This window comes from Pelobates fuscus, chromosome 4, assembly GCF_036172605.1.
Source record: "Pelobates fuscus isolate aPelFus1 chromosome 4, aPelFus1.pri, whole genome shotgun sequence".
Lineage (NCBI taxonomy): Eukaryota > Metazoa > Chordata > Amphibia > Anura > Pelobatidae > Pelobates > Pelobates fuscus.
The window spans coordinates 202,753,806-202,781,710 of record NC_086320.1 but is presented as its reverse complement, the minus strand read 5'-3'; the positions used below and the strand labels follow the sequence as shown (position 1 = coordinate 202,781,710).

Below are 27,905 nucleotides of genomic sequence, written 5' to 3'. Positions count from 1 at the left end.
CACAAACGTACCACCACTAACAATCCACATACATGCACATAACCCCACATGCAATACCCCAAAAAGTCCCACATATACACACACAATGAGACATCCATCCAGACAATTCCACAAGCAGCCCTCCCATTCATAGGTATCATACAGGATAACACAAACTACTCATGTACATATACAATATAATAGCTCATAGACGCACAAATACGACACAAAGCAACAGCAGTATAAATCACACAAGCAGAATATCAGAACATACACACCTCAATTTAGAAAAATAGGACCGGCTATATATCGAATGGCAAAAAGCTAAGAATAAAGAAAAAGATTTTAGAGAAAAGTATAGATAAAGGAAGGGCAACAATCCCTAACATTAAAAAGGTACCATGACGCTGCTATCCTTAAGTATATTTTTAAAAGGTTCAAAATAGATTCTAAAGATTCTTGGCAGGATATAGAAAAAATATATGTTGGAGATATTGGACCTCTCCCTTCTCCTGTGGATTGAGCCTAAAAAACTGGGCATAGATTAGATCCCAGCTAACAATGGAGGCAAAAACAGCCTTTAGTTTTGGTCTAAATTCAAAATAGAACATAATTTGTCATGGGAGAATACAATTCGCTGTAGGAGCAATATTAGCCTCCGAGAATATAACATGGAGGAGTTGAATCTATGTACTTGGAAAGAGAATTGTGTAAAGATTTTTTCTGATATCTTAAATGGCTCTCATTAAGTCTTCAAGAAATAGTCTCCAAATACCATATTCCCACAAAAGAAGTCTTCCGCTACCTTAGAATTAAACATTATCTTCGAAAATATGTATGCAAAAAAGACAATGAAATTCAGGGTTTGGAAAGTCTGTTAAAATATGGAGACAATGTTAGTACCCTGATGAAAATCCTTCTATAATAGATCCAGATAAAAATATAATAAATAAAAATCTATTTTCATCTAAGGATGGAGAGAGAGATCTCCCCTACAACTAAATATGGATAGAATATTTGGAACAATTATATCAAAGAGGCATAAAGTACAACTCTGAGTCTTATGTCTATGTCCAAGGAAAAAAAGGAAAGGATTCCTGGCATACACTATTATTCATGTCTTCCTACCTTAAAAGAGCACTATAGTCAAAATGGTAAAACTCTAGTTTTATGTCCCCAGGCCTTCTTTCTAATTTTCATTATTAATATCACCCAATTTTTTTATTTATAAGGCTTATTAATTTTAAAGTAATTAATGTGTTACTGCAGTTCCAACGCCGAGATCTTCCGCTGGCTATGGCCATTTTTTGTCCTAATGACGATTAAGGTCTCAAACGTTTCTCATAAAAGCATCATTGTCCTTATCTGCGAATGCGCTGCATAGCGCTCCAAACAGCTGCCTCCTCATAGAGCGGCAACTGAAACGAAAGTCACTATGATTTAGCATGGAGCGCTTCACTGCGCATGTGAACAGCGTAAAGTTTGTGTGTTGTATAGACACTCTCTCTCTGACACACTCACTCATTAAAATAAATGTACTTACAATTTGAAGTCCAGTAGATCTCTGGATCCTCCTGCTGCCTGTCAGTCAGAGCCAACTGTGTGTGCAGGAGATCCTCATCTTCCACACTATTGGCTCTGACCGCAGACAGCCTCAGGGGTTACTGCAGGAGCGTTCACAGTGCCTGCAGTGTCCTGATAATGTGTGCCTGCAGTGTCAGCTAAACGTGAAGACATCAAACTGCACATCAGGCAGGACTTAACCAGGAAATCCCTCCAGTGGCCGTCTGAGTGTATGCCGCTGGAGGTGTTCCTAGGCCAAGGTAAAAAGCCTGCAGGTATCTTATATACTCACCTGTGCAGCCTCATTAAGCTGAAGTTGTTCAGGTGACTATAGTGTCCCTTTAAATGGTGCACACTGCACAATTACTAATTGCAGGATCAATTGTAAATTGTTACATAAACATACAGTATAGGTACTCACCAGCTAAGTGGTTGAGGAGCTTCTATCTTTTGTCCATCAACCTCGATATCTTGCAGCTCTTTGAAGTATTTATTCTTTAAACAATGAAGAATTTCTGTGGCATGGCTAAGAATTAAGGGGGCGGGGGGGAGAAATCATTAATTATCAGACAGTTTGCCTCTGACAAGCAAAATTCGAACATAATATTACAAGAAGAAAAAAAAAAAAAAAAAAAAACACATACACCTTTCATTTTAATTACCATAAAATCCTTTTTCCTTAATATGGTGGCAGTACACTAGGGATGTGCTCGTTCCTGGGACAAGCATCTGAAAGAAATCAACATAAAAAGATCCTCGCCCACTAAGTATAAAGTACTAATCATCCAAGATCCCACAGTTTGTAACAATAAAACACTAGAGACCCAATACTGAAATAATTCATATATTATTAAAAAAAAAAGGGGGGGGGAGGGGGCGGGGAAATCTTGTACTCCAACCATATTAAAGCTGCTTGTAACACCTTACGCCCGAAAGCTGATTCAGAGGCAGAGAATATGTCAGCCTGTAATGCTGCACAAAGGTGTTGAATGAAGCCAATGTAGCTGCTCTGCATATATCCTCTGGCGATGCTTGAACCTTTTCTGCCCAAGAGGTAGCCATAGCTCTAGTTGAATACGCTTTTAAAGATGTAGTCAAAGGCAATTTAGAGTAAGTGTAAACCAATTTTATGGTATCCACGAGCCATCCAGCCAGACTAACCTTGGAAGCTGTAAAACCTTTGAATTTTCACAAAAAAAAATTAACAAAAAGATGGTCCGATGTTCTGAAGCCAGATGAACGATCAATAATATATCAATAATAAATTCTAAGGCCTCTTCTAACATCTAGCATATGCCAAGTTTTCTCCTGTTCACAGGCTGACTGCTTACCAAAAGAAGGAAGTACAATTGAATGATTGATAGCCCTAGACGTGATGACTTTTGGAAGGAAAGAGGATTTTAGATGTAGGACAAACTTTGTCTGGAAAAGATATAGTTAATTCTTGAGATGATTAAAGAGCCTGAATTTCACCGATTCTTTTAGCAGATGTTATTGCTACGAAAAAGGCTGTTTTAAGAGACAAAAGTTTCAGGGAAATTTCTTCCTAAGGTTCGAACAGTTCTTCACAAACGACATTAAGAACAACCGACAAGTCCCATGATGGAAAGAAATTCCTCTTTGGAGGTCTGATCTTTACTGCTTCGAAATATCTCTGAATCAAAATGTTGAAAAGCAAAATTCTTGACCAGAAAGTGGCTAAGAGCGGAAAGCTGAACCTTGAGAGTAGATAACCCCAGTCCCGCATTAAGACCATCCTGCAAAAAAATTCAATGGAATCTGTAGAAGGAGAACTACTTAGACAATGATGATCCTTGCACCAGTGAAGAAATTTAGTCCAGATTATTACATACCAGAGGTAGATTTTCTGGTGGAATTAAGTTAAAACTGGCATCTTTCATTCTTAATACCCTTGTGATGTAAAATCAGCCTTGCATCAGCCAGACTGTCAATCTAAACATCTTCAGGATTTCTATAGGAATCACAGTGTTGTCCAGGAGACTTGTTGATAGTGGAAGTTACCATGACCTTAAAAAGCCTTTGTCCTCAAGGCCGAGAACCAACTTCTGTTTGGCCAGTATGGGACTACTGCCAGAACCAACTGGCAGGCGTTGGTTCTGGCAGTAGTCCCATACTGGCCAAACAGAAGTTGGTTCTTGGCCTTGTCTGTTCTTATTTTTTAATAGAATCCTCGGAATGAGGCCTATCGGAGGAAAGACCTAAGCAAGGACCAGTGGAAAGTCTGCCTTGAAAAGGGAGGCACATTTTTCTACCTTTGCGTTCTTCCTTCTTGCCATAAGGTCTATGACCGGCATCTTAAAGTTTCTCCACAATCTGAGAAAATAACAGGATTCAAGGACCATTCGCTTGGAAACCATCTTGATCTGCTGAGGTCATCTACTATGATATTGTTTATACCCCTAATGTGAACAGCCGACAGGATCCTCCAGATTATGTTGAGCCCAAGTCATAATTCTTGTGCAAAAAATCTGTAGTTTTCTCACCCTTGTACCTCCTTGTTTGTTGATGTATGCAACAGTAGTTTGGTTGTTGGATTGTATTCTTACTGCCTTTCCCAGAATGAGGATTTGAACTGAAAAAGGGTATAAAAAAAAAAAAACGTTATTAATTCTTTGAAATTGGATGACTCTTCTACTGACCATATGCCTTGTCTCATACAATACTGACGATGAGCTCCCCATCCTAGATGCTATGCAGTGGTGGTGATGATGATCCAATCCTTTAGTTGAAATGACAGGCCTGCTGAAAGAAATCAAGTTTCTGTCCACCAGTGTAGTTGATCTTTTACTGGCTCTGAAATTTCTATTATAAAATTCAAATCTTTTTTGGACCATTGTGTCAGGATTACCCACTGTAATGGCCTTGATTCCGCTCTGGCACATTTTACTGCTGGTATTGCAGATGTGAGATGTCCCAGAACTCTAATGGCTCTTCTTATAGTGCATCTTGTTTCTCTTTGAAGATCTCTGATCGATACTCAGGTTTTTTTCCTTCAAAAGGTGGTAGGTGTATTGACAGGTCTTTTGACTTGATAATAAAACCTAGAAATTGGATGGTCCTTGTTGGACGAAGTTGTGATTTCTCTAGGTTGATGACCCAACCGTGCTCCTATAATATACGGAGAGTAAAATTCACATCTTTTACCAGAGCGTTTCTTGATTTTTCCCTTGATAAACCAGTCGTCTAAGTAGGGAACGATATTGATACCTTTTTCCCTCAAATCCACGGTGATAGGTGCCAATACTTTTGTAAAGATCCTTGGCGCCGAGGAGAGACTGAATGGTAAGGGTTTGAATTGATGATGAATCTTGGAACCCCTTTTTATGGCAATTCTTATGTATTTCCTTGAGACCTTGTCCATAGGAATGTGCAGATGTGTCTTAAAAATCCAGAGTTGCCATAAAATCTCTTTGTAGTATATGTGTCACTTATGCAATGGTTTCCACTCTGAAGTGTTGGTATGGAATCATACTCTTTATACCCTTCAGATCTAGAATGGGACTGAATGACAAATCCGGTTTTGGAACCAGAAACACAACGAGTGTAAACCATTGATGGGCCCTTGGAACTCATTCTATGACCCCTTTTTTTGATAGGGTAACAGTGGCTGAGAACAAAGCTTGTTTTTAGTAATTCGATTGGTAGGAAGATACTAGGAAATTCGGCTTTGGAGGGTCCGAGAATCTGATCTATCCATTTGCTAACAGATGTAAATTCCATGGATATGACGTGGTGGCTCTCCATCTGTGTCCAAAATTGTGTTTCCTGGCCATTCATGGCAGCATCACTAATGGGTTAGCTCCGCCCCTAACATTAACAGGACAGGAAACAATCAATCAACCAGACTATAGGTATAAAAGGTCCCTCCTCCTTCCACCCCACAGTCTTTTTTTTCTGTCCTTAGCAGGACAAACAGGAATTATACCTTTAAATTTTTATTTTTGAGGCCACCTCCCCATGTTTACCATGGGTTCCTTCCAGATAAAGTTCAGCCTCTCTTGATCTGAAGAACTCAGTAATCAGCCTGCAAGAGCAGGACTGAGTTAGGGTACATTTTAGTATATGTACCTCTTTAAATGGAAGGGCTGTATAATGATTAAATGATGTGGGGTCGGTGTATCCTTAAAAATTCCCCATTAAGCATCAATAACCCCCCCTCAGAATTGTGACAGGAGAAGCTGGGTAAGTGACCGAATTAATCTTACCCTAAATACAGGGATTTCTGTGTAGTATTTGGTCTGTTAACTTATTCTCCTGTCTCAGGCTGGTGCCTGGGATCAATCTGGTGTGGCTTGTGTTCCCCTGGAGCAGTAAGTTGCTTCTATGGCAGCTCGCTCAGGGGAGCTAGATCTGCATCCACTTCCGGGTTCGGAAGGCTAGCGTCGGGAAATCTCTATTGCGCATGCGCGATCTGCCGGGGCTCTTAAAGCGATATCGCGCCAAAATTCAAAAAAACGCGAAAACATAAATAAGCGGTTTTTTAATGTTCCCAATGCCCTGGCTGATGTTTGGGAACTGTTTTGGTGTGTTTAAGGCTGCCCTAGACTGAATTCTGCTGAAGCAAGGTAAAAGATTCTTTTTCTTGAAAAAAGAAGTTTTTTTCTTTGGTGACTTAGTTGTCAAGTATATTAGGATAACAAAAAATGTTTTTGTTAAATAGATGGCTTCTCACTCTGCGTCTAGAAAACATAGGTGAGCCTCATATATATAAGTTATCCCGTATGGGAGGGGGTTAAAAGAGTGCCACTATGGGCCAAAAATATACGATTATAAATATGGCTCTTGTTTTTACAGCCCGAGCAATCCACAAGAGGATTCACCTAGAAAACATAAAGAGAAAACGAATAGGTGTGTGAACTGCAATCAAGTTGCACCTAGTGGACGTAACTTATGTATAGATTGTCTGACTGAAGCCGCTGAAGGAAGGGAGAGAAGAAAGTCTCCACAGACAGAATTGAAAAAATGGATTGCAGAGGCGATCGCAGAAGGGTTTAAAACCACAAGCAAGATGTCCTCATCTAAACGCCTGAGAAGAGAAGAAATCTCCTCGGAGTCCAGTGATAATATGGAGATGGAGGATATGTCAGACTAAGAGGGTGAAGCTGATAATGCTTCAAGAAGTCTGGATTCTAGAGCAGTTGACAAATTGATCAACATAATCAGAGAGACCCTGAGATTCCCAGAGGAAGAAGCTGAAATGAAGGAATCTGATAGATATTTTGAGGATTTGAGAGCCAATAGACCTACTTTCCCAGTACACGCTACCATAAAAGAGATAATTTCTCAAGAATGGCAAAAACCAGAAAGAAAAGCAACACTGAAAAGTAAGGTGTTCGGATTGTATCCTTACGCTAAGGAAGACTGCAAAACCTGGAATTCTGTTCCCAAGATTGATGCCGCAGTCATTCATATGGCAAAAAAGACAGCCCTTCCTATTGACTCCATGGCTTATTTGAAAGAACCTATGGAAAAAAGGCTAGATGCCAGCCTGATAAAGTCGTACCTGGCTTTAGGATCAGCACTACATCCAGCAGTTGCATTAACAACGTTAACAAGAGCTTTTAAGGTATGGCTAGACAACTTAGAAGAAGATATCTCTAAAGCAGTTCGCAGAGAGCATCTACTGGAAGGAATGAGAGATATGAAGCTGGCAACTGAATTTTGCTCAGAAGCATCGCTGGATGTTACCAGAATGGTGGCAAAGAGCATGGGCCTCTCTGTAGCAGCAAGAAGAGCTTTATGGCTACATTCTTGGGGGGCAGACTACGCTTCAAAAGCATCCCTGTGCGCACTTCCTTTTCAAGGGGATCTCCTGTTTGGGAAGGTGTTGGATGAAGCGATACACAAGGCTGCAGATGGGAAGAAAGCGTTTCTCCCTCAAGTCAGAAAATACGGCTCTACAACATGGAAAGATAGGCGATATAAAGACCGGGCCTTTCGAGAAAGTAGAGCATACAAACCAGGGAAAGAATATTCCAGACCAAACTGGAGAAACACCCAGCAAAAATCTTCCAGAGGAAGGGGAACTAGACAAGGTAAAAATTTCTGAACGTGTGCCGGCCCAGCCAGGGATTACAGGGGGAAGACTACATCTTTTCTATCCTGTCTGGGTCAGAAGTGTGACGGACGCCTGGGTCCTTTCAATATTGGAAAAAGGATACAGGTTAGAGTTCGAGACCATGCCAACAAAAAATGTCTTTACCCAGTCTCGGGTAGCAAAAGGAGAAAAGGAGAAAGCCATGAAAGATTGCATCTCAAAACTCCTGAAAGATCAAGTAATAGAATGCGTCCCAAAAAGAGAAAAGAAGAAGGGTCACTATTCTACTGTTTTTCTAGCCCCAAAACCTCAAAAGAAGTGGAGGCTTATCCTGGACTTAAAGAAGTTGAATTTAACACTAAAAAGAAAATCATTCAAGATGGAATCTATTGCAACGATTATTCCAAACATCAGTGCGGGGGATTGGATGACATCAATCGACCTAAAAGATGCGTACCACCAGATCCCAATCAACTTGGAGCATCGGAAGTTCCTCAGGTTTTGTGTTTTTGGAAGTCACTACCAGTTCCGGGGTCTCCCATTCGGATTAAGCCTGGCTCCGAGAACATTCTCAAAGGTGCTTATCGCATTAGTCGCAGTAATCTGAAAGAAAGGGATAGAGATATACCATTACTTGGACGATTTCCTGATTATAGGACCATCCAGCCAGACGGTAGCACTCCACACCAAGTGGGTCGTGAATATACTCGTAAAACATGGGTGGAAACTAAACTTGGAGAAGAATATGATGGTTCCCTCTCAGAAGATTATATTCCTGGGGGCTACCATAGATACAGTAATCGGGCAAGTGAATCTGTCAGTGGAAAGAATGGAGAGGATTCAGACAAAGATAAGGAATCTTCGCTACAAGAGTTGCATTACGGCACGGGAATTTATGAGCCTTATAGGTTCCCTTACATCAACTATAGGCCTGGTGAAATGGGCACAGTGGAAGATGCGCCCGATCCAGTCGCAGTTTCTGCAAGAATTCATGACGCAAGAGGAAAACTGGGATCAAAACATTCCTATTTCTCGAAGAACATTAGACGACCTCACTTGGTGGGAGAATACCAAAAACCTTTCTGTGGGGTTTCCCCTGGAGGATCCAACTTGGATCACGGTAACGACAGACGCAAGTATATGTGGTTGGGGTGCACACTTCGAAAGGGATTGGATTCAAGGATCCTGGACTCAGAGAGAGAGCAAGCTGCACTCAAACCTAAGGGAACTGAGAGCAATTTTATATGCCTTGCAAGGGTTTCAACACGTAATATCGAAGTCTTGGGTGAAGGTCCAGACGGACAACAGAGCAGTGGCCTCATATGTAAACCGACAAGACGGAACCAAAAGCAAGGCGCTGTTACGAGAAATAGCTCCATTGATGGAATTTGCTCAAGACAAATTGCAGGGCCTGAAAGCAGTATATCTACCTGGGAAAGAAAATGTTCTGGCAGACTATTTGAGCAGAACAAAAATTCTTTCGGGAGAATGGCAATTAAACCCAGAGGTTTTTCAACAGATAGCATCAAGGTGGGGCACACCCCAGGTCGATTTGATGGCTTCGTATCGGAATGCTCAAGTCCCGAAGTTTTTTTCTCTGAAGGCAGAATATCAGTCAGCAGGACAAGATGCCTTTTCCCATCATTGGGACTTCGATCTGGGGTATGCATTCCCTCCCCTGCCTATGATTCACAGGTTGTTGAGGAAAATTCGGAAGGAAAAGAAGACAGTGATTGCTATACTTCCGAGTTGGCCGAGAAGACCATGGTTCCCCCTATTGAACAAGATGTGCGTGGGTCCTCCATGGCCTCTTCCTCTAAGAATGGACCTGTTGATACAAGGTCCAGCGGTGCATCCCAATCCGAACCAATGGAACTTGGCGGCATGGCTCTTGAAAAGCAGAGACTTTTAGAGCAAGGAGTACCAGAGCATGTGGTGAATACTTTGCTGAAATCCAGAAAAAGTTCTACATCTGCATGTTACCACAGGATATGGGATATGTTTCGTGAATGGGCGAATAATAAGTCCAAGAATTTCCTACAGCCTTCGAATTTGGATGTTTTGGAGTTCCTCAACAAAGGTCTTGAAAAGGGCTTAAGCTTAAGCACTCTGAAGGTGCAGTCATCAGCCCTGTGTAACACCTCCTGGGCATTAGACCCCATCATTGCGAGGTTCTTTAAGGCAGCTATACGCATAAGACCTCCTTCTAGAAACTATGCTCCTCCTTGGGATCTTCCTTGGGTACTGGATGTGTTGTCAGAAACCCCCTTTGCTCCGTTGGATGAGTTGGGTATTATTAATCTGACGTACAAGATTTTGTTCTTGGTGGCAATCACGACAGCAAAAAGAATGTCGGAGATTCAAGCCTTCTCCAGTGATTCTGACCACGTTCAGGTCTTTCATGATAGAATTATCCTAAGACCTAATATGGAATTCCTACCAAATGTGGTTTCTAGTTTTCATTTGGCTCAACAAGTGGTTCTACCTTCCTTTTACCAGAACCCCTCTTCTGCGGAAGAAGCTAAGCTCCATCAGTTGGATGTGAGGGAGTGTGTCATGAAATATATTGAGGTCTCTAACAAGTTTAGAAGATCGGAGCAATTGTTTATTATCCCGTCAGGATACAGACAAGGGGAGGCGGCATCAACAGCTACTTTAAGGCGTTGGGTTTCTAATACCATCATTATGGCATATAAACTAAAGAAAATATCTCCTCCGGAAAAGATAAAGACGCACTCTACGAGAGCATTGGCCACCTCCTGGGCTAATTGGGCAGAGGTTCCTTCTGATGACATATGCAGGGCAGCCACCTGGTCGTCACCGGTAACTTTCATCAAACATTACAAACTGGATGTGGTCCCTTCATCATCATCTTTCGGTAGAGGGGTTTTGTCCTCAGTGAATCTATCGTGAATAAATTCTCCTTTGCAGCATGATATTGCAGTCTCGTTTTTTATTTACCCTCCCTTGATTACGGAGCTTGGGTATTACCCATTAGTGATGCTGCCATGAATGGCCAGGAATATAGAAAATTTTCTCCATACTTACCGTAATTTTCTTTTCCTGGCTATAATTCATGGCAGCATCAGCGACCCTCCCAATAATTTTTTTTTAAGCTTTATACTAGACTGTGGGGTGGAAGGAGGAGGGACCTTTTATACTTATAGTCTGGTTGATTAATTGATTGTTTCCTGTCCTGTTCATGTTAGGGGCGGAGCTAACCCATTAGTGATGCTGCCATGAATTATAGCCAGGAAAAGAAAATTACGGTAAGTATGGAGAAAATTTTCTATAATCCTTTTCCTCCCACTTCTTTTATGGCATCAGAATCTTTTGGCTCTATATGTTCTGATGTCTTTGCAATCATCAAATCTTGGATCTTTCTGTTGTCTACAAAAAAAAAAAAAACCATGATCTTTCTGGATAACCTCTACAGCTTTTATACTGGAAATGCTTATATCCAGGCTTCCAGGAATACTTCCTGTTTGAGGAAGCACCGTCTTAGTTTTCGACATCTGTCGAGTCAGTTCTTCTAATGGAGATACAAATAACTTCTTCCTTTTCAAAGGAAGTTCAGATTGCTGCCTTAGAGGCTGTATCGGCCATCCAGGCTTTTAGCCATAGGGCTCTACAGGAAACAGAGGTAATTCCATGATACGAGCCAAGAGTTTTATTATTTCTGTTATCATATCCAGAAGGTAATCATTAGACAATTTTAGGTTTCTGAACAGGTGTACCATATCCTTATCTTTTTGATCTACTAGGTAATCATCTAATGCCTGAATCCAGTAGGTCTGAGCTTTAGCTACTGAAGCTCCTGCCATCACTGCTTTACTTTGGAAAGTGCAGCTTGGTAAGCCCGCCTGCAAGAGGTTTCAGCCCTTTTATCAATTGGGTATTTTAAGCCAGACACTTTCGCAATTGAAAATTTTTTTTTTTTGTTTTGTTTTTTTTAGACAGTTGTGCTACTTGCACATCTACAATTGGCAAATCTTCCCATCTGTCTTCTCCTTGTAACCTGAAAACCTGTTAGAAATGTCTGGAGATAAACGCCCTCTTCTCTGGATTTTTCCACTCCCTATTCATGAATTCCAGAATATGTTGCCGCCTTGGCAGGTCCTTTTTAAGTGCCTTCCTTTAGTATATCCTCAAGTAAGGCAACATTAACTTCTTTAATAAATCTTTTTAATTCTTCATGCAGAAACACAAATTCCACTAATGAAGAATCACAAGAAGTGTCTGAAAATGCAGACTGGGAACATTCACCAGAAGACAACTCCGATCTAGACGAGGATCTTTTCAGTTTGTCTTTTAGAAGTTGTTAATTGAACTAGAGGAGAGGGATTTGCTTTTGAAGATTCTTTAATTAAAAGGATTCAAAAGTTTGAGCTAGGTTGTCCTGAAACCAAGATATAAAAAAATGTCATGTACTGTTGCTTAGATCTTTCCAGCGTTCAGGATGAACAGTGATTGCAGATTTTTTTATTTGTGCCATCTGGTAGAGGTGTAGAATACATACTACATACCAAATGCTTTGTCTTATATGCAGCTTTGGAGCACTGGAGCTGTCACTTTGTCTTTTTCCATATTTTCAGGACAAACAGGACTAGACATATTTAAAAATAAAATACCTTTACATTTTTCCAAATAAAAACCTTAGCGGAGATTTTAAAGATTGAGACAAAATACAGCTCACCTCTAAAACCTCTGACCAGTGGGAAGGGGGGTGGGCTGGTAACACTGGAGATCTGTTCTGAGTAGCCTCCAGGCTCTCAGCAGGACCTGCACAGCTTTTTATAATAAACCTTTTCAAATCTTGTGCCAAACTTTGGAAGTTCTGATTGCACATGCGCAGTGACACGATCTGAACTGAGTGGAACCCACAAACTCCATGGCGTGCGTTTCACCGCTATGTGCACGTGTCCTATTCGGGCAGTGATTGGCTGCCCTCTTGTTCCACTGGTAGCCACACTCTGCATAAAACAAGCAGCTCCTACCTGCTCTGTAATCCTGCAGGTTGGAGCGTGGACGTTCAGCTCTCCACCCGGGAGGCTATTGGGCCAGTTCCCCCAGGCATCACCCTGTGTGCCTCACCAGTCTTCCACTCATCAGATGCTCGTCCGTACCTATTGGAACAAAAAAAAAAAAAAACACAAAACTGTGGGATAAAGGTTAGTACTTCATACCTAGTAGGGGAGGATCTTTTTATGTTAATTTCTTCCATACGCTTGTCCCAGGGAAGAGCACATCCCTAGTGTACTGCCATCATATTTTAGGAAGAAATTGTAATAGAATTAACAGCATGTTAAATGACAACATTTCTTGCTTACACTTTCTCCAATCCAAGTGTACCTTTTGTATCCAGTGATTCTTATTGTTGATGGCAACGGCTCTCGAAGCGCAGACATAAATTGTTCCCATTCTCCATCGGGAACAATTTTCAGTTCCTGATAATAATGTTCAAAGAGCTTGTTTTCTTTAATGATTTCAGGGTAGCCACCTTCCCAGGCCTTAAATAGATTCAGAATATAATCAGCAAGTTTAACCAAAAACCATCAGTTAAATCCAGAAGGTACAGAGATTGTACTGAATGTATTGGAAATATGTGACAAAAATAACAGTTGGTAGACTCTTTGCCTCTAATTTAACAAAAAAAAAAAAATAGCGACATACATTATAATGATAGCAAAATGATTACTTAACATTATTACAGATAATATTTTTGCTTAAGCATGCCTATGTCAACTAGACTTTAAACTTCAGCCGTGCCAACTAAACCGTGTAGTTACAATGCTTTCCTATGGTGTTTTGGGTGACGCTGGACAAAGTACCCCTGACAGCCCTGAAGTCCCTTCTAGTGGCGTCGGGTAGACACTAGAGGTGGAGTTAACCCTGAAAGATAATTATTACAGTTTCTTAAAAACTGCAATAATTACCTTTGCAGAGTTAAGGGACATGGGACAGTGCACCCAGACCACTTCAATGAGCTGAAGTGATCTGAGTGCCTAGAGTGTCACTTTAATTGATTAGATGTTATACTGACGGGAGAGTTCTTTTAAAATGGGGGGAGCAATTCCTGTCTTTTGTGTCCAATTAAAAATTATCTAAAGTACTTTACATATCCTTATTATATTAAGAACTCACCGCCTGCTCTCTAGCTTTGCGCCTTGCCTCCTCTTCAGCAGGAGTTCGTTCTACTGCACTCCGTTGGTTTCTTTGTCTATTTCGTCTATTCTTGCGCCCCATTATGCCACAGAGTGATAAAAACGAACGGCGTGGCAGGAAAATAATTGCTGGATGTGCAGCGTCACCAAAGCTTGCAAGGTGGGCACTAAAGAGCATTATAAAAAAAATTACTTCAAAGTTAAACCAAAATAATAAGTTACACACATTTATTAATACAAGATGCAGCTCATAATAAAGCAAAAAACAGCCTTTAGTACAGCTTTTTTGTATGAATACAAAAATGCAAGAGTTAATATAGAAGAGCAATAGAAGGTTCTTCCCCAAGTAGTGTTGGGTAGAAAAGGTTGTGCAATAGTCAGATATCATACTGTTCTTCAATACATGTGGTTTATTTGCTAAATTGCAGTGAATAGAAAATGTAATTGGAAAAAAAAGTTGCTATTGGACAATTCAACTCAGAGATATTTTTGCAATTCACAACCATTTTGTTTTCAATACATAAACCTCTATGGCTTTAAATACTATATAATAACCCTGTCCTTAATTAGTTGAGATGTAGGTCGTGTGCCTATCCTAAAACCAGGGTGAATAACCACAATGCCTGCGCCAGGTTTCTTCAGTCAGTGCACAGGATTCATTACAGACGGTATATCACATACAAACGGTGTGCTCTGCTCTCTGCAAGAGAGGGAACACTGCAAACCAGCTACAAATTAGCTCTTATTATGGAACTTTCTGTAAAGGGATGTATGCGCAACGTACACCAGACAAACACGTACAAGTAGCAGCAATCTGCGCTGCAAACAGCTTAACACGTGTGAAGCAGGAGTATTTCAATACCTGAGCACAATGATGACGTCAAACGAAATACGGATGGCGGCGAGGATCTAAACACAACGCAAAAGAAAAAAAATGCGTAGTGACGTACAACAAAGCGTAGGAAGACTCCGGTGGCCATCTTTATTTTGGGCCAAGGGCACGAGTACAGCATTACTGTGCTGTCAAATGTCACCTTGTGCATCAGACATATACATGAATACAAATCACAGAAAATAGAGCCGCGTCTAATTCGGAACTAGGTCTTCCATGGTGGTATCCCACCTTTAAAGCTACAAATATACATTTTGACTAGCACTAGCCAACAGCCAGCAGCAAGAAGTGTATATTACTGGCTGGCACAGACCTGGTCACCTGACTAGCCAAGCCACTCCCCTAAAGTATGCTTCACATAGACATATAATATGTCTATGATGCTTCCCCCATGGCCCATAGACCATAGACATAGACATAGAATACCACTATGCCATGGCCAGTAACAATGACCAATCAGAACGTCTCTCTCTGTCCGCGCTATCCGATTGGTCAGACTGGAAGTCTGCCACTTGTTCCTATAGGTGTTTACATAGACATATAATATATGTATTCTATGTCTATGGGTGTTTAGGAGTTGGGAAAGTCCAGCAGCATGGGATCTGCTGATTGGTTACAAAGTGACAGCGAGCCCCGCCCCCTCTCAGCCCTGATTGACTGTTGTCTGGTAACGCTGTCAGGTCCGCTCTGGGGCCATGCTCGCTGTGTGCGGTAGTCAGTGTGTGTTGTGCCATTGACGGGAAGCCATGTCGGTGCCGGGATGGCTGGAGGATGAGCGCAGCCGGCTCGACATGTTGGCCGTGCTGATGGTCCTGATGGGGCTGCTCTCGTTCTGTTTCCTGCGCTTTATCAACATGCCCTACGGCCGGTACTCCAGCTCCTCCTTCGGCCCCCCGGTCCCTGCTCGCTGGGCATGGTTCCTCCAGGAGCTCCCTTCCTTCGCTCTCCCAGTTTACTTCATAGTGCAGCACCCGGAGCTCGGGGCCGGCAACCTGCTCCTCCTGGGGGCATTCACCCTACACTACCTGCAACGGTGCGACAGCGGGGCTTCATACAGCAAAGCGCTACGGAATCTGTGGGCGCCATATAAATGGCGATGATAATACCGGGGACAGGGTGACCCTCTGACAGCATGCAATGTATAGTGTAACTCTAAACCCCGGTCACTCAGTGCTGGGATAGAATCAGAGTGCACCGGGCTAAATACATATCAAAGGGCAAAACACGGCTATAGTTCTCGTGTGCAAAGTGCACTTTTTATTTGTTATTAACAGTGTGTGAAGTGAAATATTTATTGACCTTTATATTTATGTAAAATATTGTGCTATACACAGATTACATTAATTGGTTGCTTGTTTTACCATTTTATATGTGTGTTACCAATTTGCACTTATTCTTGAAAGCTATATATGTATTGATTGCTGTGTTTTGCTCTGTGATATTTATTTTGCACTGCACCATTTGGTTCACTATATATACCCCAGCACTTTGTGATCAAGGTTTGGATTTAATTAAAGCGTTCCACTATATTTTACGTTTTTGCTTTTATTTGTATGTTATGAAATACACTTAATAGTGCTCAGTAGCTTATAAAAAATATTTGGGATTGTTTCACTTTAAAAATAATAATAATTTAAGCACAATTATATACCCCCCCTCTTTGCCTGTCGCATATCCCACTGTGTGCACTCTGTACCTGTGGAATGCCTCACTGTCTCTGTACACGCTCTGCCTGTTGCATACCTTGCATTTAAGTTCACTAACTCGCCTCTGCTCTATTTGTTTTTTTTCTAGGTACAGTATTCTTTGCGTGATATACTAATGCTTTGTTTTAAGTGTATTGCATATTTTAAAAGCACATTTGTTTTCACAGCACCCTTATTTTCCCATTTCTGATCCGTGGAGGAAAGCCTACCCCAGTTGTATCTTTTATTCTTGCCTTTATCTTCTGCTGCTACAATGGGTACATGCAAAGCAGCTACATATGCAGACATTCTCTTTTGAAAGGAGAATGGTTTAGAGAACCCCACTTCATAGCAGGTGAGAGACTATGTTGGTTTCATGATATAGAACAGGGGTAGGCAACCTACGGCACTAGTGCCATGCACGGCACTCGAGGTGCCTTTGCACGGCACTCAAGGCTACAAGAGCCAAACAGTCTCTGGCCTGTCAGGAGTCCCAGTGAAACTTCAGATATCTGCTAATACGAAAAAGTGGTGAAGGACAATCCTCCATTTATGCAATGCAGCACGTAGAGGAAGTGATCTCAGATCACTTCCTCCCAGCACTTGTGAATAGGAATCCACACTGAAGTTTAAAGAGCCCACAGCCTCCTGTTGCAGCTTCTGTCCTTGAGCTGTACCTGGCCAGCCTAGTCCCCACTAAAACCCAGGGAAGCCTCAGAGCTGCAAAATAACCCTCCCCTCATACAAATAATACAAACACACACACAGTCCGCACAAACACAAAACCACCAACAATCCACATACATGCACACAACCCCACATGCAGCCTCTCACATGCAATACCCCAAACAGCCCCACACATACACACACTACCAAATACACAATGTGACATATCCATCCACACACAATTCCACAAGCAGCCCCCATACACAGCCCAAATCCATAGGTATTATACATGATACCACAAACTATTAAAGAACAAATACAATATAATAGCTCATATACGCACAAATACAATGATACAAAGCAAATGCAGTATAAATAACGCAAGCAGAATACACACCTCAATTTAAAGAAATAGGACCGACACGATACGGGACATCACAATCATATTTCGGCACAGTGCTGCTAAAAGGTTGCCTACCCCTGATATAGAATATCATATTATGTTGATATATGTCTGTTCAGTAAGGAAATGAATAAGGTCTCTGTCTCCTAATGTGTTTTGTGAGTGGATTAGTGTGTGCACATTGGACATCACTGAAATCGGCACTGTCTGTTTTTAGTTTTGTTTTTTTTAAACCCCCCTTCCGACTCCAATAAATTTGATTGTGCTCCGTCAACCCCCAAATGCCCCTAGGTTCTCCAGTTTACCTTTTTAAATAACTTTAATTTATGCCCTAGGTCCTGGGAACTGCCATCTTTGTGTGGGCAGATGAAGTCCCCATGGGACATGTCATCTGCCCACACTAGATAGCGTTATGAAATTCCCATGCATGCCCAGTTAAACACTTGGGCATTCGCTATTTTCCGAAGTTACGATGGAAACTTTGTCCATTCGTTCATCAGAGAGACGAATGAATAGAAATTAAAAAAAAAAACACTGTGGTTTTGTTCGTTCATTGGTTTATTACAAGGAGGGAGCTACTGGCGCGCTGCTCCCTCCTTGTAATATGTAAAAACAGAAGCGTCAGGGAGCTGTGCTCTCTGCCACTTCCTAAGCCCTCTATGTCCTCCCTCACTCTATGGGGGTTAATATGACCCCCATAATATCATAAGGGAGATTCAAATCTCCCGAATGCCCCTACTCGCTATACCACGAGTAGGGACATGTCTACTAAAAAGTGAGCAGCCTGTGGCTGCTCACTGTTCTAAAAAATAAGCTCCCCACCCCCGAATCAAATAATGAGGGAACTAGTACAGGTCCCCATGGTGGGACATCTAGAAAAATAATGGGGGAGGACATAGTGTCTTCAGCCAGCCCCCACCCGTTCTCTGTGAGTGGGGGCTATTCAAAGGAACAGTCCCCCACCCATGAGCAGCGGATGAGTCACGTAATAACAAAAGGGGAGGGGGGCATACTGTCTCCCCCCAGCCATGAGCGGCGGGTAGTGGGCCCTAAATGACAAGAGGAGGGGGTACCTATTGTCTCTCCTCCCTCCCGGCAACCACCCATTGGAAACTGCTATGTTTACATCGCAGGGTTAATCCAATCCTGACAGCCGCTAGAGGCACTTCCCCGGCGCTCAATGCGAAAATCGCATTGAGCACGCAGAACTAACATAGGAAAGCATTGAGCTTTTTTTTTAATGCGCTCGCGGCTCTGGCTGTGCATTCGGCTCCACTCGGGAGCTGCTGTCAGATGGGCAGGAGAGGTCACAAGCGCCGATGGAGCCCAGCGTTGGATTAAAGTAAGTAACTGAAGGGGTTTTAACCCCTTCAGCCCAGCAGGAGGGGAGGGGGGACTAAGGATTATATAGTGCCAGGAAAACAAGTTTGTTGTATAATTTATTTTTTCATTTTGCATGAATCATATTCATTGTTTGTTTGTTTTTATTTTACACACAACTCAATATTTTTTTTTCTCCTATTTGGACCTTTATATAGGTATTTTAATATTTTTTTGTGGAATGTTTATCAACATTTATTCTGACCATATACTAAGAAACCTCAGGAAGCCAGGGGAGACCGGCTACAAAATACCTCGGGGTAAGTAAACATATGTAATTCTATATTTTAAAGGATCACTATAGGGTCAGGAACACCAAAAATGTTAACACCACCATCTAGCCCCCTGAGCCCCTCATGCCTCCATAAATATAGTAAAAAATTTACTGTATTCAAGCTTGAAGCTGTAGATCTGCATGCTGTTAGACTCCGAAACACAAGTAGTGTGCTGACATCATCAGAAGTCGTGGCCTGATCCAATCACAATGCTTCACCATAGGATTGGCTGAGACTGACAAGGAGGCAGATCAGGGGCAAAGCCAGCACAAGCCAAACACAGCCCTGGCCAATCAGCATCCCCTCATAGAGTTGAATTAAATCAAAGAATCTCTATGAGGAAAGTTCATTGTCTGCATGCAGAGGGAGGAGATACTGAATGTTTGGATGCATTTTAGGCAGTCATGACCCAGGAAGGATCTCTAACAGACGTCTGAGGAGTGGCCAGTGAAGTTGTCACTAGGCTGTAATGTAAACACTACATTTTCTCTAACAATACAGTGTTTACAGCACAAAGCCTGAAGGTAATGATTCTACTCACCAGAACAGATTCAATAAGCTGTAGTTGTTCTGGTGACTAAAGTGCCCCTTTAATTTTTGTATCTTTTTGATTCATGATGTTCACACCAATAATTTCAATTGAATTTGCTTAAAGGGACACTATAGTCACCTGAACAATTTTAGCTTAATGAAGCAGTTTTGGTGTATAGAACATGCCCCTGCAGCCTCACTGCTCAATCCTCTGCCATTTAGGAGTTATGAACCCTAGTCACACCTCCCTGCATGTGACTTGCAGAGCCTTCCATAAACACTTCCTGTAAAGAGAGCCCTATTTAGGGTTTCTTTATTGCAAGTTCTGTTTAATTAAGATTTTCGTATCCCCTGCTATGTTAATAGCCTGCTAGACCCTGCAAGAGCCTCCTGTATGTGATTAAAGTTCAATTTAGAGGTTGAGATACAATTATTTAAGGTAAATTACATCTGTTTGAAAGTGAAACCATTTTTTTTTCATGCAGGCTCTGTCAATCATAGCCAAGGGAGGTGTGGCTAGGGCTGCATAAACAGAAACAAAGTGATTTAACTCCTAAATGATAGTGAATTGGGCAGTGAAATTGCAGGGGAATGATCTATATACTAAAACTGCTTTATTTAGCTAAAGTAATTTAGGTGACTATAGTGTTCCTTTAATATTCACAACATACTGGGGTTTGTTTAGTTTGTTTGTTTAAAGGGAAAATATAGTGCCAGGGAAACAAAGTTGTTTTTATGCCACTATAGTTCCCTTTAGTGCACGCTTATCTGGTGGCCCCCACCCGCTGTTGCAAGGAATTCATTCATTTGTGTATTCCGAAGTTTGTTGGTAGAGCATACATGCGTAAAACATTCCTGGTCAACTGCCCCCTTTTTATAAGTGGATTTTATACAGCAATGCTGTATGGAATTTCTAGCTATTACTGTTGAAAACAGACTAATAAGTGTCACCCTCATTGTTGGATTTATCTCATCTCTTCCATAAAGTATACACCAAAACAAAAAGGAAAATATGTTGCAGAAATACCCTTTATTACTGTTTAATGTTTCTAATAATGCCATGTTGGGCACTAGTTCATAGGTCCCCCAACCTTTACTTTAAAGGAAAACATTTTAAAATAAAGATTAAAATTCCTTTGAAACCAGTGCTGGGCAAGGTTTTTCCACACCCCCCTACCACATCTGGTGGTGTCACTCCTTCTCTCTCTGTTTTCCAATTAAATGCTTCTCTAAGAGATGCATTTGATTGGACCGTTTTACTGGCTCAGAGAAAATGCCTATGCTCTTATCCATTTGGGGTAAATTGGAGAGGGAAGGGTATTGAAGCAAGCCGTAAATGAAAGTTAGAATTTCGGTATGTTGTTGGCACGCTTTTTACACAGAACTCAATTAGGCAGCAAGAACAGAGTTCCAGGCTGCCTAAGTCCAGTGTGCAAGAGGTGTTACTAGCCCCTACCACAAAAGTGCAAATATCTCTGTATGCTGTACATACAGACCTCTACCACTGTGACTACTTCAAAAAGCAGAAGTAGTCATGGTGGTTGGAGTAACCATTTAACATTAAACACTGTTGCATTATACAGTACAATTCCTTTTTGTGTTTTTAGGAAGTTTTTTTTTTTTATTTAAATTCTTTATTTTTGAGGTGCGTTGAAATTCACGTTGGTAACATGTGACAGGGTTACAGTATACGTAGATAAAGCATTAACAAGGTATATTTGTCGTATGTAACGCACCATTTTTGGTAGTATATAACATGGTTAAACATTGGACAGAGCAGAGGTTTTACATGACATGTGTATAGTTTGCAGACCTGATCTGTCCTAGGTGTGTCAATGTATACATGTCTCTTTAGTGGCGTGTTAAGTTCCTAGAGTGGTTAGTTGTCAGTCGACATGTCTTTGTGATGTCGTGAGTCCATAGAGTTTATAGGCGAGATGTACAGGTGCCTCAAGTTGTGTGTCTGAGTATGGTTCATGGGTGACAGAGTTGTGCCAAGGCTTGTTCCGAGGCCGCTTTGTGAATAGGCTCCTGACATCTGGGGTGGGTGCCCCTAACCCAGGGGGCCGCAGGGGTGGGAGTGTTGGGCTGGAGGACGCCAGCTGGTTGCGGTGGAAGTGTGAGTAGCTGCGCTAGCTTATTGTGGTGTTGGTGTCGTGTATATCACTGGGCGCTGTGGATAAGGTGTGTAATATAACTGTTAACATAAACTTTAAGAGCGACAAAGCATGACCAAATTATATAAGAAGTAAAATGAGATAGAAAATTGCAAATATCTTTTGCTCGCTTAGCCTAAAAAAGTTAATTAAGTGAAATGCGGAGAGCGTCCCAGAGGTTAGCGAGTTCTTAGTGAGTTCGCCAGTTCCTGCCGACTCTTATTGATCCATCTTTAGGGCTGCAGTGTGTCTCTGTCCCTAGCGACACGGGCTGCATTCTGCAGTCTGGATTCCCTTGGGACGAAGGGGACCACCGTGGCTGGGTCCCAAAGTTCTGTTGTTGTAGTTCCAGGTGTTTCAGGGTTTGGAGTAGAGATCCCCAGGTTACGTAGGAATGTTGGTGCCTCATTCATTGTTGTGAGTGTGTGAGTAGTCCCATCTCGGGTGAGTATGATTGTACAGTTTGCTCCCCACCTATAGGCCAGATTTGCTGCTCGGAGTTGTGCAGTGACAGTGCCAAAAGCCTTGCGTTGCAGAAGTGTTGCCTTTGTGAGGTCATGGTAGAATGTGAGAGAGGTGTTTTCAAACATTACTGGCATTTTACCTCTGAGGGCCGACATGATTTGGCTCTTATCTTGGATTGTAAGGCACCTGAGGATCACATCCCGGGCTGAGTAGGTTGGAGCGGGGTGGCGCTGGCGAGACGATAGACTCCATCTATGGTGATTTTTTTTGCCGCTGTGTGAGGCAGGATTGTAAGTAAGAGTCTGCGGACGTAATGTGGGAGTTCCTCTGCCATGATTGTAGCTGGGATACCCCTTATTTAATATGGGTGCATCTTTGGCGGTTTTCCACCGCTGCTAATTTATGTGTGAGGGTTTGCTGAGTGGTTTGCATTTGGGTGATTGATTCATCAATTTTAGCTAGTTGGCTCTGTACTGCCATCACGTCTTCCTCTGTGGCTCTCACCCTTTCTTTGACCGCGTGTACCTCCATTTTTAAGAGGGCGGAATCGGCGGGCAGTAGTTTGTGGATGTCTGCTAATAATATTTTTAAGTCCTGTTTGGTTGTCGGGGCAGAGTCATCAGAAAGGGTCTTGCACAGAGGTTAGTGGGGTCTCCTTGCCTTGTTGTTGTTCCCGGGTCGGGTGGTGTTCGGGTGTCGCCACTTGCGGTACTACCGCGGACGCGGGTCTGTGAGGAGTAGGCCTCTAGAGCAGCTCTCCAATGTCCCTGGTCTCCGTTGCGGCTTGGGGTTTTTGTGATCGTCTGCCCATTGCCTGAGTGTGTGCTGTCGGGATAGAGGTATGTGCCCTTTCGGCTCCTCTTGCCGTTATGCTTTCTAGCAGCTCCCCTAGGTTCGGGATCGATGGCGCGTGGTAGGCCCGAGACCTTCGTTTCTCTTGGGGTAGTCTCGGGGCGGCGAAGAAAGGCATCAATCAGTGCCGGCTGGCTTACTGGAGCGGGTGGTGAGGGTTCGGGTCGGGCTCAGGTTGGCTGATATTTGTGTGATTGATCAGGTATGAGTTGGAGCTGGCAGAAATGGCGTCCTGTTCGTTTGCTCGTAGGCCCCGCCCCCCTTTAGGAAGCTTTTAAAAAGAAAAAAAAATACAAAGTAACATGAGCAGGGTTATTCAATTTGAGAATTGTCAGAATTCAAAGTGAATTTCACATTTTAGACCTAAATAGCTGAACTGGAAACAGCTGGCTTAGATATATTTTCCAGCTGTTTTGGTATTACACTTGAAATTCACTTTGAATTCTCAGCAATTATGAGTTTAGAAAATAATTATGAAGTTGTATTAATTCTGAAAAAGACACTATAAATGTCCCTCAATTTTTAGAAAAAAATTTTTTTTAGAGAGATTATCTCCTTTGACCCAGGAATTAAGTCTTTTAGATTTTGGGGTGATGATGTTTTTTTTTTTGTTTGTTTTTTGTTCTTTACCGGTCGCACATTTTATACGGCATAAGAGACCCCCACTAGTCACTTGAGCCGGCTCTCCGTGTTCAATTTGCTTTACTTATTTGTTTTTTATTTCTAGGAGAAGGAAGTTTTCTGACTGTCATGGGCATCACTTTTCCTGCAAGGGGAAGATTTTTTTTTTTGTGTGTCTGTCGAGCCCCCAACACACAATTAGCAATAAATCAGTATGTGCAGAATTTAATCCTGTATTAATCCTGTATTGTCATCATGTTAATCATCCCTCCTACACATGTCTGATTTCAATAACTACTTTATTTTGAAGTAGCCTAGATACTCCCTGAACCTGAATACTAAACCTACTCTTACTTATTTCTGTAGGAGGAATGTTTGAATATGTGTCAGGAGCAAATTTTTTTGGAGAAATAGTTGAATGGTCTGGATTTGCAGTTGCTGGATGGTCTCTACCAGCTGCAGCATTTGCCATCTTTACAGCTTTGGTTCTTTCATCTAGAGCAAAGCAGCACCATCAGTAAGTATTATTTAAATTAAACTATGCCAAAAAAAGTGTATTTATTGCTTGGTAACATCTATAATTTGTTGCACGCATGATATGGAAATATGGCAGTAGTGCTCTCTTACCTGAATTAGGAGGCTTGCATTGTTTGTTTTATTTATTTTTTTATTATGCGCATTGAAAGGAAGACTTTGAATATATGCACCCCATGAACGAAATGTATCATTTGTCATTATTTACAGGAACATTCAAGTTTCTATATATGGACCTACACCATAATTTTAAATTACATTTCCTTCATATTGTATCAACTAATGCCTTTCATTCCTTTTAATCCTTAAAGATTTTAATATAAGGGCCACTGTCACACCACCCAAAAAGAGCCTTTCATAAACAAAATCTTTATGAAATTCTCGTAAAGACTCTGTAGGGATCAATTTTGTCTTAGGTATTTTTTTCCACCAGGCTTGACAGAAGGCAGAGCTACCTTTTTGTCATGCCCTGACTGGACAACTGAGGGGGGGTTCTTTCTAGGAGGATTCCACAGTCTGAAGTGCCAGGGGCTGAAGAGGACCTTGAGGGATAGTTCAGTCAAGTAAAGACGAACTTTCACTGCACAACAAGTGAAGCAGACACCATCTGGCGTCTTTGCAAAATATGTAAAGACTTGAGAATGTGACAGAGCCGCTTTAAACTCTATCCAGATTTCGGCAGCCTTTGTCAGCAATTTTCAATCTAGTCCTCAAATATCACCAACATTCGTGAATTTGAGGATTACGGAGTTCTGTTCAAACTGGGATATTGACACTATAAAAATTGGGTAAATCTGCTATACTGTATTGAAAGAAATGCTAATACAGTTTATATTTTCCAGATGGTACATTGAGAAATTTGAAGACTATCCCAAGTACAGAAAAATTCTTGTTCCATTTCTATATTAACTTGGAAATGTTTAAGTGGAGTATCTCAAGAACTAGCTGACTTCAATTTCTTTTAATTATCAGGGATGTTTGTTATTTTAACTCTCTTCCAATATTCCTTTTAATGGTGCGGTTTCTATGGATCTTGGAATTTCTATTTAACTTTCAGAACTATGCAACATTTTCTTTTAGTTCTGTCAGTTGTACACAACGCAAACTTACCTTTGTTTTAATGTACTGTGAGTTTTACAGAATTGTTAACGTCTGTTTGGAAAATATCTGCTACCTTGGTGCTCTATTTAAAATGAATTGTAACTACAATTTAATAGACTTTTTTTTTTTAATTTTTTTGTTGTTGAATGTTTAAGTCATTAAAGAGTGGTTTATTTCATATTAAAAACAATCTGTTTATAACCATTAGTTTCTTTTTGCTGTTGTAAGGCACTGATAATTAACCCCTAAAGGATGGAGTCAACTGTCCAACTTCTGAACCAAAACCATACCTAGAAGTTGAGCTATGTCTTTGTTTAACCATAATTTACCTCTTTCATATTACGTGTACCTACACTTATTTTATATCATTTTGTTAACAAATTGTATTTGTTTCACGTTTGGCATGACATTTTTTTTGCAGTAAATATCCTAATAATGACTGTACAACAAATCCACCCATGTATAGGATTGCTGGGCATTTGGAAAGTTACAGGGCCAAATTTGAGCCCTATTCTTCAAACATAGAAACTTGTCAAACTGTTTGTTTTTCTGGGCCTATGAGGTATTGATACCGGAGAAACTGACGGAAGCCAAGCACAGAGAGATGGACACAGGTTTCTTCAGGAAGGAAGAGATTCTTTATTGGATCACCGATCGGGACTCAGAGGGACTAGCGTCACCAAAATACAGCAAGTTCTGAGCCCCGGACAATAGTGCAGGCTCCTTATATAGGCACATAACTCCTCCCATATTAAGCTCCACCCGCACATTCTCTTGACCAATCAATACAAATAAGAATTAACTTCCTGCTTAACCGCATGGCTTGTCCAGCACAATGGAGGAGGGGAATACTACATCCTGTATTCTTGCACATGCTCCGTACACTACTGATCGTATCTTCTTGCCTCGTGCAACCAACTGATCGATACGTCAGCATATGCACGTACACATGCCACGTGGTAATCTCGGCCTACTAAATTTATTTTTACCGAGATTCCACCACATTCCCCCCTTTAATGCCTCTTGATATTTCACAATTACTCGAGGCATCACTTAACCTTGGTTTGCATACACCGCAAGTTACCTTGAACCAGACCAGACTTATCTTATGATGTGAATCTTTTAACACTCATCTTCCTGCATTGGTTCTCCCTGATCTAGAGCCTTATACTTATAAATCGCCATTATCTGTGCAGCAGCCTTCCTCTCTGCTATATTTTCTATTAGACTTTGCACAGACCTAACTACTAAGGGTATAAGACACGGCAGGAGTAGACACAACATTAAAATCAGTAGGACTCCACCTACCACTGCCTTAAGCCCTCCAAACCACTCATACCAGCTACCAAACCAACTACTTGGATTATACCCTTTCCATACCTGAGTAGGCACATGCGCTAGTTTAACCATATGGCTAGTAAGCTCAGCTATTGCTTGCCCTTCGTCATCTATTTGAAGACAGCAATTGCTCAGGTTAAACTTCCCACATACACCTCCCTCTACTGCCAAAAGGTAATCCAAGGCTAATCTATTTTGGTAGACTGCTGTCCTCATCCTGGTGTTATGCTTCGCTAGAAGATTGAGCGCTTGTGATGTCTCGTTAGTAAAAATCTCAACCACCGCCTGTAATCTTATAATACGGTTGAGCATATAAATAGGAGTTCTATAACCAAAGGTACCATCCTCAGCACACGTGGCTGGCCCATAATAATCTATAATACGCTGGAGAGGCCATTCATTATCTTCCCAGGCGCCTATCTCTATGGGTCCCCTTTTCTTCCTATGATTCACATCATACACTTTAACACCTAAAGTCTCACCTGTTTCAATCGGTAACAAGAAGAAGGATGGTTTGAGCATACCCAACACACATGCCCCTTCCCAGTCCTGTGGCAACTCCGAATAGGCTTTCTTACCACAGATCCAGTACAAATTTGCTGGGGCTCTCCAGGTAGATGTGATGGATAGGTCAAACCACACATCCTTTAAATTGGCGTATCTAGCAAACGGGTTAGATGGTTCTGAGACATTTGAAGCCGACCACCAAGTTGTATTCTTTGTATCATCATCATAAGCTTTTTGCCCTAGACAAGTTAATTCTCCTACAGAAGTGTTATACATTATTCCTTTCCTTGCTATGCAAACATAACCTATGATGGAGGTCTTTAATCTCCACTCAGATTTACCTCTAACACTCATATGATAATCGGCTTGTGTAGATATTAGTTGGTCAACTGCCTCAGAACCGGACATTACCTCCTTTGCTTCCCAAGGCCATTGGTCTCCCATGTTAGTACCTCCACACACATAGCAGTTGGTAACATTAAGACTACCGGCAATACTTTCGGCTAAATCAATAAACAGGTTTTTAGCATTATGGGGGATCTTATTATCTATACTCATCTCTTCATAAAAGGAATGGTATACTTGATGAGTTTGGGAGGATACCGTATCAGTCTCTATCCCTATAAACAATACTGTCCCAGGATCTAAACCCGTCCCGTATATTTGAAACCCAAATAAATTGCCATATTTGTCTAAGAACTTATCGGGGTTATTTATAAGTATATGGATGGGATT

General features: G+C 41.5%; 2 protein-coding genes across 4 annotated transcripts in view; one reads left to right on the top strand and one right to left on the bottom strand.

Moving 5' to 3' along the window:
* Positions 1 to 14,918, bottom strand: part of NSUN2 (NOP2/Sun RNA methyltransferase 2) — a 53,521-nt gene extending 38,603 nt beyond the window's left edge. Inside the window, exons 1-4 of one of the 3 annotated variants that reach the window (XM_063451853.1) lie at positions 14,627 to 14,918; positions 13,745 to 13,931; positions 12,953 to 13,110; positions 1,964 to 2,068 (exon numbers count right to left, since the gene is read on the bottom strand). In XM_063451853.1, the coding sequence (XP_063307923.1) occupies positions 1,964 to 2,068; positions 12,953 to 13,110; positions 13,745 to 13,846 (365 nt within the window). In that variant the 5' untranslated portion in view covers positions 13,847 to 13,931; positions 14,627 to 14,918. Of the gene's footprint in view, positions 1 to 1,963; positions 2,069 to 12,952; positions 13,111 to 13,744; positions 13,932 to 14,548 lie in introns of all 3 variants that reach the window. The other 2 variants (XM_063451856.1, XM_063451855.1) reach the window with 2 other exon arrangements.
* Positions 14,919 to 15,334: 416 nt separating this feature from the next.
* On the top strand, positions 15,335 to 25,510 carry SRD5A1 (steroid 5 alpha-reductase 1). Its single transcript, XM_063450567.1, has 5 exons — positions 15,335 to 15,689; positions 16,530 to 16,696; positions 18,949 to 19,050; positions 24,057 to 24,207; positions 25,067 to 25,510. The coding sequence occupies exons 1-5, from the start codon at positions 15,403 to 15,405 to the stop codon at positions 25,131 to 25,133; spliced, it is 774 nt and encodes a 257-aa protein (XP_063306637.1). The 5' UTR covers positions 15,335 to 15,402; the 3' UTR covers positions 25,134 to 25,510.
* The last annotated feature ends 2,395 nt before the right edge of the window (positions 25,511 to 27,905 follow it).

What these genes read in the sequence shown, in the direction of transcription:
- SRD5A1 (XM_063450567.1), top strand. Translation starts at nt 15,403, where the DNA reads ATGTCGGTGCCGGGATGGCTGGAGGATGAGCGCAGCCGGCTCGACATG. An exon ending in CGGCTACAAAATACCTCGGG is followed by an intron (nt 19,051 to 24,056) that starts GTAAGTAAACAT and finishes TTATTTCTGTAG; the next exon opens with GAGGAATGTTTGAATATGTG. An exon ending in AGAGCAAAGCAGCACCATCA is followed by an intron (nt 24,208 to 25,066) that starts GTAAGTATTATT and finishes TATATTTTCCAG; the next exon opens with ATGGTACATTGAGAAATTTG.